This window comes from Oncorhynchus masou, chromosome 27 (assembly GCF_036934945.1).
Source record: "Oncorhynchus masou masou isolate Uvic2021 chromosome 27, UVic_Omas_1.1, whole genome shotgun sequence".
In the NCBI taxonomy this organism is placed as follows: domain Eukaryota; kingdom Metazoa; phylum Chordata; class Actinopteri; order Salmoniformes; family Salmonidae; genus Oncorhynchus; species Oncorhynchus masou.
The window spans coordinates 32815333-32830494 of NC_088238.1; the positions used below are offsets into that span (position 1 = coordinate 32815333).

At 47.8% G+C, this 15162-nt stretch overlaps 1 protein-coding gene across 1 annotated transcript in view; it reads left to right on the forward strand.

Annotated features, from left to right (window-relative positions):
* Window positions 1–15162, forward strand: part of LOC135516024 (SLIT-ROBO Rho GTPase-activating protein 1-like) — a 30734-nt gene that overhangs the window by 12692 nt on the left and 2880 nt on the right. The window contains 20 exon segments of the mRNA XM_064939986.1: window positions 5901–6096; window positions 6264–6318; window positions 6447–6554; window positions 7840–7902; window positions 8421–8612; window positions 8771–8899; window positions 9069–9290; window positions 9383–9484; window positions 10015–10212; window positions 10327–10411; window positions 10733–10760; window positions 10892–10925; window positions 11017–11077; window positions 11224–11301; window positions 11387–11521; window positions 12226–12331; window positions 13085–13309; window positions 13501–13574; window positions 13967–14147; window positions 14504–14617. Of these exon segments, the coding sequence (XP_064796058.1) occupies window positions 5901–6096; window positions 6264–6318; window positions 6447–6554; window positions 7840–7902; window positions 8421–8612; window positions 8771–8899; window positions 9069–9290; window positions 9383–9484; window positions 10015–10212; window positions 10327–10411; window positions 10733–10760; window positions 10892–10925; window positions 11017–11077; window positions 11224–11301; window positions 11387–11521; window positions 12226–12331; window positions 13085–13309; window positions 13501–13574; window positions 13967–14147; window positions 14504–14617 (2386 nt within the window).

A 15162-nucleotide genomic window follows, 5' to 3' on the forward strand; every position in this document is an offset into this window, starting at 1 on the left:
GGGGATGCCCTGCATTACAATGACCACTTAAAGATACAGCACTGCTTTGCTGCTGCTCTCTCCAGTCTTAGTGGAGGTACATGTATGTATCTGAATTGTCGCTATGTGGATTTGCAGTCTACCTTCCCTCCCCATCCTGTGATTGGTCAGGAGCAACTGTGTTTATGAGGGGGGGCTGTTCTACTGACGTGATGATGTGACAGTGAGTGTTGAGTATTGATCTGAAGTCCAGGTATGCCCAGGTATTCTGACCTCTATGTATTTCACAGTGCTTATGTCTGGCTGACTGTCTCTGTGTGCAAAGATATGAGGCATTTTTTAATGTTTGGTAACATCAAATGATGGCTTGGATCATATAAGCCTGAATGATAAGTGCAAAAGAGGGAAGGGGAAAGAGGAATGGAAGGGGAAAGAGGAATGGAAGGGGAAAGAGGAATGGAAGGGGAAAGAGGAATGGAAGGGGAGAGAGGAATGGAAGGGGAGAGAGGAATGGAAGGGGAGAGAGGAATGGAAGGGGAGAGAGGAATGGAAGGGGAAAGAGGAATGGAAGGGGGAGAGAGGAATGGAAGGGGAAAGAGGAATGGAAGGGGAGAGAGGAATGGAAGGGGAGAGAGGAATGGAAGGGGAGAGAGGAATGGAAGGGGAGAGAGGAATGGAAGGGGAGTGGAGGAATGGAAGGGGAGAGAGGAATGGAAGGGGGGAGAGAGGAATGGAAGGGGGGAGAGAGGAATGGAAGGGGGGAGAGAGGAATGGAAGGGGGGAGAGAGGAATGGAAGGGGGGAGAGAGGAATGGAAGGGGAGAGAGGAATGGAAGGGGAGTGGAAGAGAGGGAAGGGGAAAGAGGAAGGGAAGGGGAAAGAGGAAGGGAAGGGGAACGAGGAATGGAAGGGGAAAGAGGAATGGAAGGGGAGAGAGGAATGGAAGGGGAGAGAGGAATGGAAGGGGAGAGAGGAATGGAAGGGGAGAGAGGAATGGAAGGGGAAAGAGGAATGGAAGGGGAGTGGAAGAGAAGGAAGGGGAGTGGAAGAGAGGGAAGGGGAAAGAGGAATGGAAGGGGAGTGGAAGAGAGGGAAGGGGAAAGAGGAATGGAAGGGGAGAGAGGAATGGAAGGGGAGAGAGGAATGGAAGGGGAGTGGAAGAGAGGGAAGGGGAAAGAGGAATGGAAGGGGAGAGAGGAATGGAAGGGGAGAGAGGAATGGAAGGGGAGAGAGGAATGGAAGGGGAGAGAGGAAGGGAGAGAGGAATGGAAGGGGAAAGAGGAATGGAAGGGGAAAGAGGAATGGAAGGGGAAAGAGGAATGGAAGGGGAAAGAGAAATGGAAGGGGAGAGAGGAATGGAAGGGGAGAGGGGAATGGAAGGGGAGAGAGGAATGGAAGGGGAGTGGAAGAGAGGGAAGGGGAAAGAGGAATGGAAGGGGAGTGGAAGAGAGGGAAGGGGAAAGAGGAATGGAAGGGGAAAGAGGAATGGAAGGGGAGTGGAAGAGAGGGAAGGGGAAAGAGGAATGGAAGGGGAGTGGAAGAGAGGGAAGGGGAAAGAGGAGTGTAAGGGGAAAGAGGAATGGAAGGGGAAAGAGGAATGGAAGGGGAGTGGAAGAGAGGGGGAAGGGGAAAGAGGAATGGAAGGGGAGTGGAAGAGAGGGAAGGGGAAAGAGGAATGGAAGGGGAAAGAGGAATGGAAGGGGAGTGGAAGAGAGGGAAGGGGAAAGAGGAGTGTAAGGGGAAAGAGGAATGGAAGGGGAGTGGAAGAGAGGGGGAAGGGGAAAGAGGAATGGAAGGGGAGTGGAAGAGAGGGAAGGGGAAATAGGAATGTAAGGGGAAATAGGAATGGAAGGGGAGAGAGGAATGGAAGGGGAGAGAGGAATGGAAGGGGCAAGAGAAATGGAAGGGGAAAGAGGAATGGAAGGGGAGAGAGGAATGGAAGGGCAGTGGAAGAGAGAGGGAAGGGGAAAGAGAAATGGAAGGGAAGAGAGGAATGGAAGGGGAAAGAGAAATGGAAGGGGAAAGAGAAATGGAAGGGGAGAGAGGAAGGGGAGTTGAAGAGAAATGGAAGGGGAAAGAGAAATGGAAGGGAAGAGAGGAATGGAAGGGGAAAGAGAAATGGAAGGGGAGAGAGGAATGGAAGGGGAGAAAGGAATGGAAGGGGAGAAAGGAATGGAAGGGGAGAGAGGAAGGGGAGAGAGGAATGGAAGGGGAGAGAGGAAGGGGAGAGAGGAAGGGGAGAGAGGAATGGAAGGGGAGAGAGGAATGGAAGGGGAGTGGAAGAGAGAGGGAAGGAGGGGGACCCTGTGAAAGTGAGCTCTTCTGCAAGCAGCTCTGCTTTTGCCTGCGTCTGCATGTGTGTGATTACTGACCACACATCTGCATGCCTGGGAGGGAAGGAGGGAGAGAATGAAGGGAATGGAAAGAGAGAGGGAGGAGGGAAGAGATGGAGAGAGAGAGCACTCACAGCAGTGTGTGGTTGTGAGACTGAAGGAAGAAGAAATTGGTGGCCAATGCCAACACTTACGTGTGTGTTCTGCCCTTGTGTCCTTGGACCTGTTTGTCATGGAAATGAGCCAGGATGAGCTTCCTCTTCCTGTTCAGCTGTGACATCACACATTCACACACACTCCAGGTGTCTAAGCCAGGTGTCTAAGCCACGAAAGGTAGTGTCAGATTGGTGAAATTAATTGTTCTTGGTTTGTGCGGAGTTGTATTATTCAAAATACATTCATATCAAAGACACCCTCCACTCCTCTTAGACAACAAACAAGAGCAACAACATGGATGGAAGAACAAGAGAAGGGAAACGTTTCTACAGCATCCAACAGAAGTCATGTATCTCACTCATTCCTCAGGCCCGCTGTCTCTCTCTCCCTCCCCTGTATCACAACCGTGATTGGGTGGCGCACAATTGGTCCAGGTTTGGCCGGGGTAGGCCGTCATTGTAAATAAGAATTTGTTCTTAACTGACTTTCCTAGTTAAATAAGGGTTAAATAAAATAAATACAAATCCCTCCCTCCCTCCATCTCTCTCATAGCGCAGCTGTTTCTAAGGAGTCATCTTGGACCGCATCCTTTGCCCACAATAACATTAAAGAACACACACACATTATACAAACACACACATTAAATATATACACACACACCAATCCCACAGTCAGCATGGCAGTGCACACTTCAGTGGTTGTGCTGTTTCAAAGCGAGGGATCAGAAGTTTACATACACTTAGATTGTAGTCATTAAAACTCGTTTTTCAACCACTCCACAAATGTCTTGTTAACAAACTATAGTTTTGGCAAGTCGGTTAGGACATCTACTTTGTGCAGGACACAAGCAATTTTTCCAACAATTATTTACAGACATATTATTTCACTTATAATTCACTGTATCACAATTCCAGTGGGTCAGAAGTTTACATACACTAAGTTGACTGGGCCTTTACATTTCTTGGACAATTCCCAAAAATTATGTAATGGCTTTAGAAGCTCCTGATAGGCTAATTGACATAATTTGAGTCAATTGGAGGTGTACCTGTGGATGTATTTCAAGGCCTTGTGAAGATGCTGGAGGAAACGGGTACAAAAGTATTGTGACGACCCTCCCACTCTGTCTGCCGTATTCTGTCTTTGTTCTTGTTTCCTTATTAGGATGCCGGTGGGCGGAGTTGGGGAGGGTCGTCAGCTACATGGGAAACACCTGGGCCAGGTGTGTCCCAGGATAAATAGACCTCTTCCACATTCATGGAGGAGACTCTCTCCATGCAGACACCTTTGTGTTGTGGTTCTTGGTGGCCTTTTGTTTGTTTGCATTGGCACCTTTCAACACCCTGCATTATCGCATTCATGCATGCAAAACACTCACTTACACTACTGATTACTGATTACACACACTATTGTATATTTTCCTTAGTTGCTTTAGTTAATAAATATATATTTTGTTACTCCTTGTCTCCACGTTGTCTCCCTTTGTTACGGGCTTTGAGCCGGTTCGTGACAGTATCTATATCCACAGTAAAATTTGTCCTATATCGACATAACCTGAAAGGCCGCTCAGCAAGGAAGAAGCCACTGCTCCAAAACCGCCAAAAAAAAGCCAGACTACAGTTTGCAACTGCACATGGGGACAAAGATTGTACTTTTTGGAGAAATGTCCTTTGGTCTGATGAAACAAAAATAGAACTGTTTTGTCATAATGACCATCTTTATGTTTGGAGGAAAAAGGGGGATGCTTGCAAGCCGAAGAACACCATCCCAACCGTGAAGCATGGGGGTGGCAGCATCATGTTGTGGGAGTGCTTTGCTGCAGGAGGGACTGATGCACTTCACAAAATAGATGGAATCATGAGTGAAGAAAATTATGTGGATATATTGAAGCAACATCTCAAGACCTCAGTCAGGAAGTTAAAGCTTGGTCGCAAATGGGTCTTCCAAATGGACAATGACCCCAAGCATACTTCCAAAGTTTTGGCAAAATGGCTTAAGGACAACAAAGTCAAGGTATTGGAGTGGCCATCACAAAGCCCTGACCTCAATCATATATAATTATTTTGGGCAGAACTGAAAAAGCGTGTGCGAGCAAGGAGGCCTACACATCTGACTCAATTACACCAGCTCTGTCAGGAGGAATGGGCCAAAATTCACCCAACTAATTGTGGGAAGCTTGTGGAAGGCTACCTGAAACATTTCACCCAAGTTACTCAGTATTTAGCACTGTCTAAATTGTTTATGTAAACTTCTGACTCATGGGAATGTGATGAAAGAAATAAAAACTGAAATACATTATTCACTCCACTGTTATTCTGACATTTCGCATTCTTAAAATAAAGTGGTGATCCTAACTGACCTAAATCAGGGAATTTTTTACTACGATTAAATTTCAGGAATTGTGAAAAACTGAGTTTAAATGTATTTGGCTAAGGTGTATGTAAACTTCCGACTTCAACTGCATCTGACACAGGAAGGAGAGGACTGGCAGAGAATACACAACGATAACCCCCCCCCCCCCCACTCTCCCTCTCTCACACATACACACATTCTATATTTCTCCCTTCCTCATTTTCTTTCTCTCCTTATCTTGGTCTCTGCCTTTCACACGGTCTCTCTCACACACACATGGACACGCAGACACACCAATCTCCAGGGGACCCTCTCCACTCCACTACCTGTTGTCTTGGCAACCACACACTGTGTGTGGACCATGTGACGAAGAAGGTGAAGACCGAGCTCATATCTGCCGCATCGAGATTGACTGACACACACACACACACACACACACACACACACACACACACACACACACATATATACTGGTGTGCATGCACAGATATGCTTCATAAAGATCCCAATAGAATAATGTCATGGCCTTTAGCCTGAAGAATCTGATTTCCAGTCACGCATGCTCGTGTGTGTGTTTGCACACGCATGCACGAAAGTGTGCAGAGACATGCACGTTCCCCACTGTGATAGTGGATTATCTAGTGAGCATGTGTTCTAACGCAAAATGGCTGCTGTGTGCATTACCCAGGTGGGTGCCTAGCTACACATTAGTGGGTGATGAAGAGCGGTGTTCCCATCATCTGTAAAGGACTTTGAGACCTGGTGAAAAGCACAATATGAATACAATTCATTAGTATATGGGCCAGTACTCTCCAAATGTGTTATGTCTGCATCTGTTAGTGAGTGTGTATTACTAGAGGTGTCTGTGTAACTGAATGATTGTGTTCGTCTGTGGAGGTCTGGTTTAGGGTGTGTGCATGCAGCTCTGTGTCCATGTCAGTGCAGGGAAGTGTGTAAACATGTCTGATTGTGTTTACATTATGTCTCTGAGGGTGTGTGGTGTGTATTTCTATAATCGTATGTGTATATATTCCTGATTGTGTGTATACCGTATATATCTCATTATAAGTGTATCTGTGTGTAGATGTGCGTGCCCAGCTGGTGGAGCAGCAGCGGTGTTTGGAACAGCAGACAGAGATGAGGGTGCAGCTGCTGCAGGACCTGCAGGACTTCTTCAGGAAGAAGGCTGAGATCGAGACTGAGTACTCCAGGAACCTGGAGAAACTAGCAGAGCGGTTCATGGCCAAGACACGCAGCACCAAGGACCACCAGCAGTACAAGTAAGAGGGTGTGTGTGTGTGTGTGTGTGTGTGTGTGTGTGTGTGTGTGTGTGTGTGTGTGTGTGTGTGTGCGCGCGTGCATAGCTCATATGTGTTTAAGTGTAAACAGTGGCTTTATGTTTGTGTTGATTCGAGTACAACCTCCCCGATGTTTCTCTCTCCTACAGAAAGGACCAGAACTTGCTGTCTCCAGTTAACTGCTGGTACCTGCTGCTGAACCAGGTAATCAATCTGTTTGTTTGCTTGTGTGCTCAATCCTGAAGGCACATATTGCTGACATGTTGGGTCTCTTCATTAAAAAGTTGCCTGTGTTCAGGTAATATAAGCACATGATCTATTTCGCTCTTCAGGTGAGGAGGGAGAGTAAGGACCACGCCACACTCAGTGACCTCTACCTGAACAACGTCATCACCCGCCTCACGCACATCAGCGACGACTCCGCCCGCCTGCTCAAAAGAGTGAGCCAATCACAGCCTCTTCTCATACACGTGTCACAGAACATCAGGGGTCAGCGTTCAAAGTTGACTTTCCCAAGGGAGTAGAGGGTTTAATAGCTTTGACGACAAGTCTGTTAGTATGAGAGGGAGCAAGAAGAGGACGAGAAGAGTTAATGTTTTCTAAGGAAAAGTAAAGGCTCATATTTCCCCATGTGTATTTTCCCAGAAGCCTCTTGGTTTGAGAGGGCGCTATAAAACGAGCCACAAAGAATTAACCTGATGGGTTTTAATCAAAAGTACAGAAGCGGTCCACATTTCTCCCCGTGTATTTTCAGAGAAGCCTGCCTCCGAGTGCTGTAGAACAAGTTAAACACACACACCCTTTCCGAATTCAGCTCATCATGTTCATTATTCATCTCTATGTGGCTCCTGTTTTATTAATGAGAGCTAAAGTGCTGAGAGATCTGCTAGCTTGTAGCTACATACGCCTAGACATAGAGGCCTCGTAACTGTGTTATAACTGCTTATGAAGCCAGGGTCGCAACTTTGGTTTTAAAAGTGGGGGGACATAGTTATTTATTTTATATATATATATATATATATATATATATATATATATTTTTATATAATATTTTTTTACAGTCGGATAAACACTCAACTGCCTACCCAACCGCTCGGAGGCATCCACATGGTTCTAAAGCACATTATTGCCTCGTTTTGTATATCATTCCAATGATAAAACTGACTGCTGTCCCCCGTCCCCCAGTCCCTAGTGAAAGTTGCACCCCTATATGAAGCTCTAGCACACAGATGACACTTGTCAGTCACTGTGAGTGAGCTGAGGATGATACCAGCTGGTGACCATGACAACGCTGAGTTTCTGACAGCCTGGTGTCCATGGTGACCGGCTCAGCTGGTCCACCTCACAGTGAGAAGGCTCGTGGAATGGGATTCATCCATTGTGGGATTTTAGAGTCATTTGGCTTCATGCAATATTAATGCTGTACAGAATGCTATAACTCAAACTCCCAAACTGGAAGGAGCTGTTTAATACATGAGGACTCAGACACACACACACACAGGAGCTAGGAGCTACAGCCCGGCTCCTGCCGCTATATGTTTTATTTATGGATTCATCTGTTTATGGATGGATTTATTTATTCATATGCCCTATTTATCGGATTATGAAACGTTTCTCATTTGCAGTGATGACCTCCCTTCTCCACTGTGTTGATGAAATGTCTCTCTCCTCCTCCGTACCTCCTCTCTCGTCTCCCCACTCTGCTCCCCTCCCCTCCTCTCTCAGAGTAAAGAGATCACCTTTCAGCTGCAGGAGGACTTGATGAAGCTCCTTAATGAACTCTACACCGTAAGTGACATCTATAACTGCCCCACACACAGTCTCCATTAGACATATAACATTCTGTGCTCTACCAATACTTGTAATTTCAGCAAAATGCTGCAACGGAAAGTTGCTGAGCGTTAAGTTTAATTAAGTGAAGGCTTGGCAGCCTTAAAAGCTTCTGGTGTAAATAAATAAACACATGAGCTAGAAAGAACTTAGAGGGGACAGGTCTGTTCCTAACCTCACAGGGTGAAGGGAGGTTTAGGTTGGGTGCAACTCTGCCAATGGTGGGCAACATTTGTCAGGTGCATTTCTATAGCTGATTGTGGTATGAGCAGTAAGGTCATGTTGAGTAGGCACGAAACAGGAGAAAACACTTTCAAACGGAGGAGGTACTACCTGAACTCGTTCAATGAGGAGCATTCTTTCTGCTTTCCATGTCAAAACCTTTCCGTCCATTAGTGCCTTCTGAACACGACCCAAACGATTTGCCCTGGGCAGAGTTGTTGACAGATGGATGCATTGTGGGCTGTGGTTGCTAGGTGATGAAGACATACCACATGTACCATGGGGAGACGCTGAACGCGGAGACCAAGCTGAGGGATGCCGAACGTCAGGTCGGGGTTGGCAAAGTGGGGCCTGGCGGAGGGGTGGAGCCGCTATTCGGCATGCGTATAGAGGAACGCCACCAGAGACGCAACGCTGCCCGCAAGATGGAGAAGATGAGGGAGAAGGTACAGAAACCCATGAGGGACAACCTTTCCTTTCCTGTATTAATTTAGATATATATTTTTTTCAGTCTAACTTTTATTTTCTCCTCACCCTTCTCTCTCGCTCTCTCCTCCCTCTCTCTGCTCTCACGCTTTCTCTCTCTCTGTCGCTCTCTCACCAGAGGAAGGCTAAGTACTCTGAGAATAAGCTGAAGTCTCTGAAGGCCAGGAACGAGTACCTTCTGACGATGGAAGCCACCAACTCCTCTGTGTTCAAATACTACATCCACGACCTGCCCGATATCATAGACGTGAGTTCACACACACACACGCACACACACACACACACACACACACACACACACACACACACACAAGCCGGTTTCAGTAGATTTCACTATTACCTAAGCAGTTGACAAAAAGTGTTAGGTGTGTCTTTCCTTCTCTAACACATTACCATCTCCTCCCTCCCTCCCTCAGTGTTGTGACCTGGGGTACCATTCCAGTCTGAGTCGTGCGTTGAAGACCTACCTGTCTGCAGAGCTGAGTCTGGAGGCCTCCAGGCGGACAGGGTTGGAGGTACTGGAGGGGGCCGTAGAGGGCCTGGATCCTGCCCGAGACAGGCAGCGCCTGCTGGGCCTCTACCCCACTGCCTTCTGCCCCCCGCCACGCTTCAGCTTCCAGCCCCACATGGGGGACCCCGTGAGTGCGCAAAAGTGCAAAAACACACAAGCACGGATTCACACACAGACGTACGCCCGGTCATGCTGTGTGTTGTTCCTGTTTCCTGTCAGGTGACCCAGATAGCCGCCCAGCCACAGGTGCAGGCAGAGCTCACATCTAGGCTGCAGCAGCTCCAGTCACGCCTCTCCACCCTGAAGATAGAGAACGAGGAGGTGAGAGACACACATTTATCACACAGTCAAATGTACTTCAGTTTCCCAGTGTGCTTTGCTGGAGAGGTGATACCAGACCTATACAGTCTCCCAGTGTGCTGTGTTGTAGTTTGGTTGACTCTCTGACCACATGCTGTGGGACGGAGGAGAGGGAGATTGGGTTGGAGTGATTTTCGTGCCCTGAAGCTAGAGCTTTTTTTTGGTTATTTATAGTGTGTTTTTGGAGTGTGTATTACGGTTGAGAAGATTATATATGCAATTGCTGTGGAATGGGAGGGCAGCTGTTATCTAACCCTGAAGGGCACAGAAGTGCTGATGAAGACTGGAGTAATGAGCTGCATCTGCATGTCTCAGCACACACACACCGTAATTACCATACACAAATAAACACTCACACCACCTGCACCATACAGATTTCAGATGTGCACACACGCTCGCTCAAACCTCATATCCACAAGTTCATGAACACACACATACACCACACATCCTCTGTGAGCGACTATTTTGGTTTAACTCTATTTACCCTGCAGGTGAAGAAGACGTCGGGGGCCACTCTCACCACCCTCCAGGACATGACAGTGCTGGATGACTATGACGTTTCCCAGAGTTTCACCCACAGTCCCTCTTCAGAGTCGGTCAAGTCCAGCGTGTCGGACGGCTACCTAAACAAACCCAGCCTCGCCAAGCGCCGTGCCAACCAACAGGAGACGGAGCTCTTCTACTTCACGGTGAGACACGCACTCAGAGACAGACACACACACACACACAGGCTAGTTGATGTCGACAGTTAGGTAGATGTACTGTTAATAAATGCCCCATGTGCTTCTGTCGGTGGTCCACAGAAGTTCCGTGAGTATCTGGAGGGCAGTAATCTGATCTCCAAACTACAGGCCAAGCACGACCTGCTGAAGAAAGCCATGGCCGAGGGTAAGAGACCTCACGCTCTCTCTTGCTTTCTCGATTCTTTCTCGCGGCCTACCCTCTTTCTTTCTCTGTCTCTCTTTTTCTTTTTGTTAGCCTGATTCATGCTGGGCTCTCATTTTTGTTTCACTTGAACCCGTGTAGTGAAACAGAATGTGAGCTTGCGATATCAGGATGGTCAAACAAGGCTATCTTTTTGTAACTACTATCTCTCTCACTGCCTCTTTTATGGCTGAGAAATATAACTTATGTGCTAATGCCCTCCCTGTCTGACAATAAAAAAACCTGCCCTCTCTCTGTCTGCCTGTGTCTTTCATGTCTCTCCAGGGCATATAGCAGACACATTGACCACCAGGTATAGCTCTTAAACATGTTATTGGCTGAAGCACTGTTCTATCCGTTTCTATATTTTAAATTGTCTCACCTCTCGTCTTAGTTTTAATTTGCAGAGCTCTGAGTCACTGTTGTCTCTGTTTCTCTCCCGAGCCGTGGACGAAAGAACTCCCATAGCAATCACCAGGTAATGTTTCCACTGTTCCTCCCGCTGCTTGTGTGTGTCTGTGTGTGCTTGGCCTCTGGTGGCTGCTTAATTGCCTGGATGTGTTTTTTAGGACTCGACTAAAGCCATTCCTCTGCTGGTGGAGAGCTGCATCCGTTACATCAACCTCCATGGTGAGTCCTTCTGTTGAAAACAACATGGTGGATCCTCCCCTTAGCCAATTTGGAGGCTAGGGGTTAGGAGCCAAGTCCTTTTCAAGTTCCTCCGATGTGTACTGACACATGATTAGACTCTCATAACCGCCTCCCATCTCCTTCAGGTCTTCAGCACCAGGGCCTATTCCGTGTGTCGGGGTCGCAGGTGGAGGTCAACGACATCAAGAACTCATTTGAGAGAGGTGAGCGATCACTCTGAGGTCATCATACTTGTGCTTCCAGGTCAGGGGAAAGGAAACTAACCATGTCCGTCTCTCTGTTGCCAAGGTAACGACCCCCTGATTGACGAGGAGAATAACCATGACATCAACTCGGTGGCCGGTGTGCTGAAGCTCTACTTCCGGGGGCTGGAGAACCCCCTCTTTCCAAAGGAAAGGTTCAACGACCTCATTTCCTGTGTCCGTGAGTAGCAATTCCTTCCTCTAGGGTGTGGGAGGTGGCTGGACAGGAGGACAGGGGTCACTGTTTTAACGGTGGGAGTGGTGTTTTTTTTGTGTGTATGCAATTAGTGTGTGTTTGTAAAAAGCATCAGCTGTGAAGGTTTTGTGATTTACCATGAATGCAGCTGACATTTGGACAGCTCTAACACGCAATGTGTTGTAAAAATGACCTTTTCACCAGTCGATGCGGCCCTTAATTCAAAACGTATTTAAAATGCTTCACATAAATGAACTGTTTGTTTTAGGTCTCCATAAATGATCAGCGCCTGTTCATTGACAAAAAGAGCCGTTTTGAAATGCAGTAATAAAAAGTCTTATGAGTAATACATTCCATTTTGGCACTGTCAAAATGGGTCCCTCTATCTCTCTCTCTCTCTTTGTATCTCTCTCTATCTCTCAATCACTCTCTATCTCTCTCTTCCTCCCACACACGTCTCCAATGCCATGTCTCTTTCTGTCTTTCTGAAACACACAGAGAACTAGCTGCCTCTCTCTCTGGGCTGCTTATATTTCAGGATGTTTCAGGATTACACCTCATGAGTTCCTGGGAATATTACTGACAGTGTGTGTGTGTGTGTGTGTGTGTGTGTGTGTGTGTGTGTGTGTGTGTGTGTGTGTGTGTGTGTGTGTGTGTGTGTGTGTGTGTGTGTGTGTGTGTTCCCACAGGTATAGAGAGCCTGTATGACAGAGCTCAGTGTATTCGTAAGATTCTACTGGGTGTTCCACGGGCGACTCTGGTCGTGAATAGATACCTGTTTGCCTTCCTCAACCAGTGAGTGTCTGTATGCTAACACAGAACCACGTCTGGGCTAGTCTAGAACCCACAGAAGCAGTACTGGGTTCGACTAGAACACATATGACCACACAGAACCAGGTCTGGGTTAGTCTAGAACATATAGAACCAAGCTGAACTAGATCTGGGCTCGTTAAGAGCACACAGAACCAGGTCTGGGCTAGTATAGAACCCAGGGAACCACACAGAACCAGTACTGGGTTAGTCGAGAGCACACAGAACCAGGTCTGGGCTAGTATAGAACCCAGAGAACCACACGGAACCCGTACTGGGTTAGTCTAGAGCACACTGAACCACACAGAACCAGTACTGGGTTAGTCGAGAGCACACAGAACCAGGTCTGGACTAGTATAGAACCCAGAGAACCACACAGAACCAGTACTGGGTTAGTCGAGAACACACAGGTCTGCGGTAGTCTAGATCACACAGAACCACATACAACACGGTCTGTCTATTTGGCTGAACACGATGTCTCATCTCTGCAGCTCCAAATAGAGATGGAGGAGGAAGTGTGAACGGGAGGAGAGAGGGAGAAGTGTGAGGTGCAGGTGTGATCTACCACAGCAGAGTCTGAATGTTAGATTGCAGAGTGTTAGATTGCAGTATTCGGTATGAGTATGATGAACATTCCGTATACTTCTGTTTGTATCCTGGAGTTAGTGTTTTACTTACTACCTAGTCATGTGATGTGGTGTTTAAGTAGTAACATTTTGCCCTGTGCCCCCTGCCCAGCTTATCCCAGTACAGCGATGAGAACATGATGGATGCTGGGAATCTGGCCATCGTCTTCGGCCCCACCCTGCTGCCCACGCCCGACGCCCTGGACCAGGTGGCCTGCCAGGCGCATGTTAATGAGGTCATCAAGACTGTCATCCTGCACCACGACAACATCTTCCCCGACCCCCCGGAGCTGCCTGGGCCCATCTATGAGAAGTGCATGACCGGAGAACAGTACTGGTGAGACAGATGGACTATACTGTATACTCCAGCCTTGCAACCAACCATCTGTGCTTTTATCCTTCTGTTCATCCATTTTGTGAGGTACCAAGGGGGCCCGGTTCTAGCAAGTCTGTCTAATATTGCTGACTGCTGCAGTTATGGTGCTTACACTCCCTTTTTCATCCTTTCTCTCCCTTTATCCTCTCCAGCGAGAGTCCGTTCAGCGAGCCGGGTGGGGAGGCGGAGCCTGATGGCGGCACAGAGACTCAGACCAGTGAGGAGGGTACGCTCTGACCTCTGACCTCTGCACAATCACCCAGTGGGCTTCTCTCTCTTATCCACCAATGGATAGAGAGCTGTCTCCATGGCAACAGCTAGCATAGAGACTCCCCTCTCTCCCTCTGTCGTCTTTCTCTGTGTGCAGTGTGTGATTCCCATTGTAAGGGGGAGGCGGTGGGGTGATGGCTAGCTAAGACTCTTATGCTCTGATTTCTCTTTCGCGTCCCCCTCGTTCCTCATTGGCTGAGCTCGGAAGGTCAAGCCGGGGACATTAGTGATTGACAGGTCCCCCTCGATCATACAATTTGGCTTTTATCTCTCTGTCCTTCTGCCTCCCGCTTCCCGCCCCCTCTCTCTCCATTTCTCTCTTTCTCTCTTCCTCTCTCTGTCTCTCAGAGGGGGAAGCAGTAGAGGCAGTGGCCAGGTTTGATTATACGGGCCGGTCGGGGCGGGAGCTCTCCTTTAAGAAGGGAGTGACCATGCAGCTGTTCCAGCGTGCATCACATGACTGGTGGGAGGGGCGACTCAACGGCACCCATGGCCTGGTGCCTCACCAGTACATAACACTGAAGGACAGGCAAGTACACGGCTACAGCATAGCTAGCACATAGCATACACGCTAAGAGAACATCTGTAAAATATGCCTACAGCAGCATCCCATTGTGGATTGTTGAATGAAAATGTACGTGCTCAACTCCTTTTTACTGTATCAAACTGCCCCTTTTTGATTCTTTAAACATGTTTTGGGGGATTGATGGATTGATTGACTGATGACCTGTTATTAATTAAATTGATTGGAGTGAACAATTACTGGCCACTAGTATTGATTGACTAACTTATCATTTGTCTGATTTGTTAAGTGCCCTGATTGGTTGGGTAACAGGTTCTGTTTAACACTGATTAGTTGGTAAGAGGTGCTGTGTGGTGTTTCAGGCCTGACTCTGCATCAACAGTTGACAGCGACAGTGGGAGCACTAGCAATGATGACAAGAGAGCCAGAAGTGAGCTGAGCTCTCCTACTGACAGACAGCCTGAGACCTACAACAGGTCAGTAGTCAGATCGCCAGAGACCAACAACAGGTCAGTAGTCAGATCGCCAGAGACCAACAACAGGTCAGTAGTTCGATCGCCAGAGACCTACAACAGGTCAGTAGTTAGATCGCCAGAGACCTACAACAGGTCAGTAGTTAGATCGCCAGAGACCTACAACAGGTCAGTAGTTCGATCGCCAGAGACCTACAACAGGTCAGTAGTCAGATCGCCAGAGACCTACAACAGGTCAGTAGTTAGATCGCCAGAGACCTACAACAGGTCAGTAGTTCGATCGCCAGAGACCTACAACAGGTCAGTAGTCAGATCGCCAGAGACCTACAACAGGTCAGTAGTTAGATCGCCAGAGACCAACAACAGGTCAGTAGTTCGATCGCCAGAGACCTACAACAGGTCAGTAGTTCGATCGCCAGAGACCTACAACAGGTCAGTAGTCAGATCGCCAGAGACCTACAACAGGTCAGTAGTTAGATCGCCAGAGACCTACAACAGGTCAGTAGTTCGATCGCCAGAGACCTACAACAGGTCAGTAGTCAGATCGC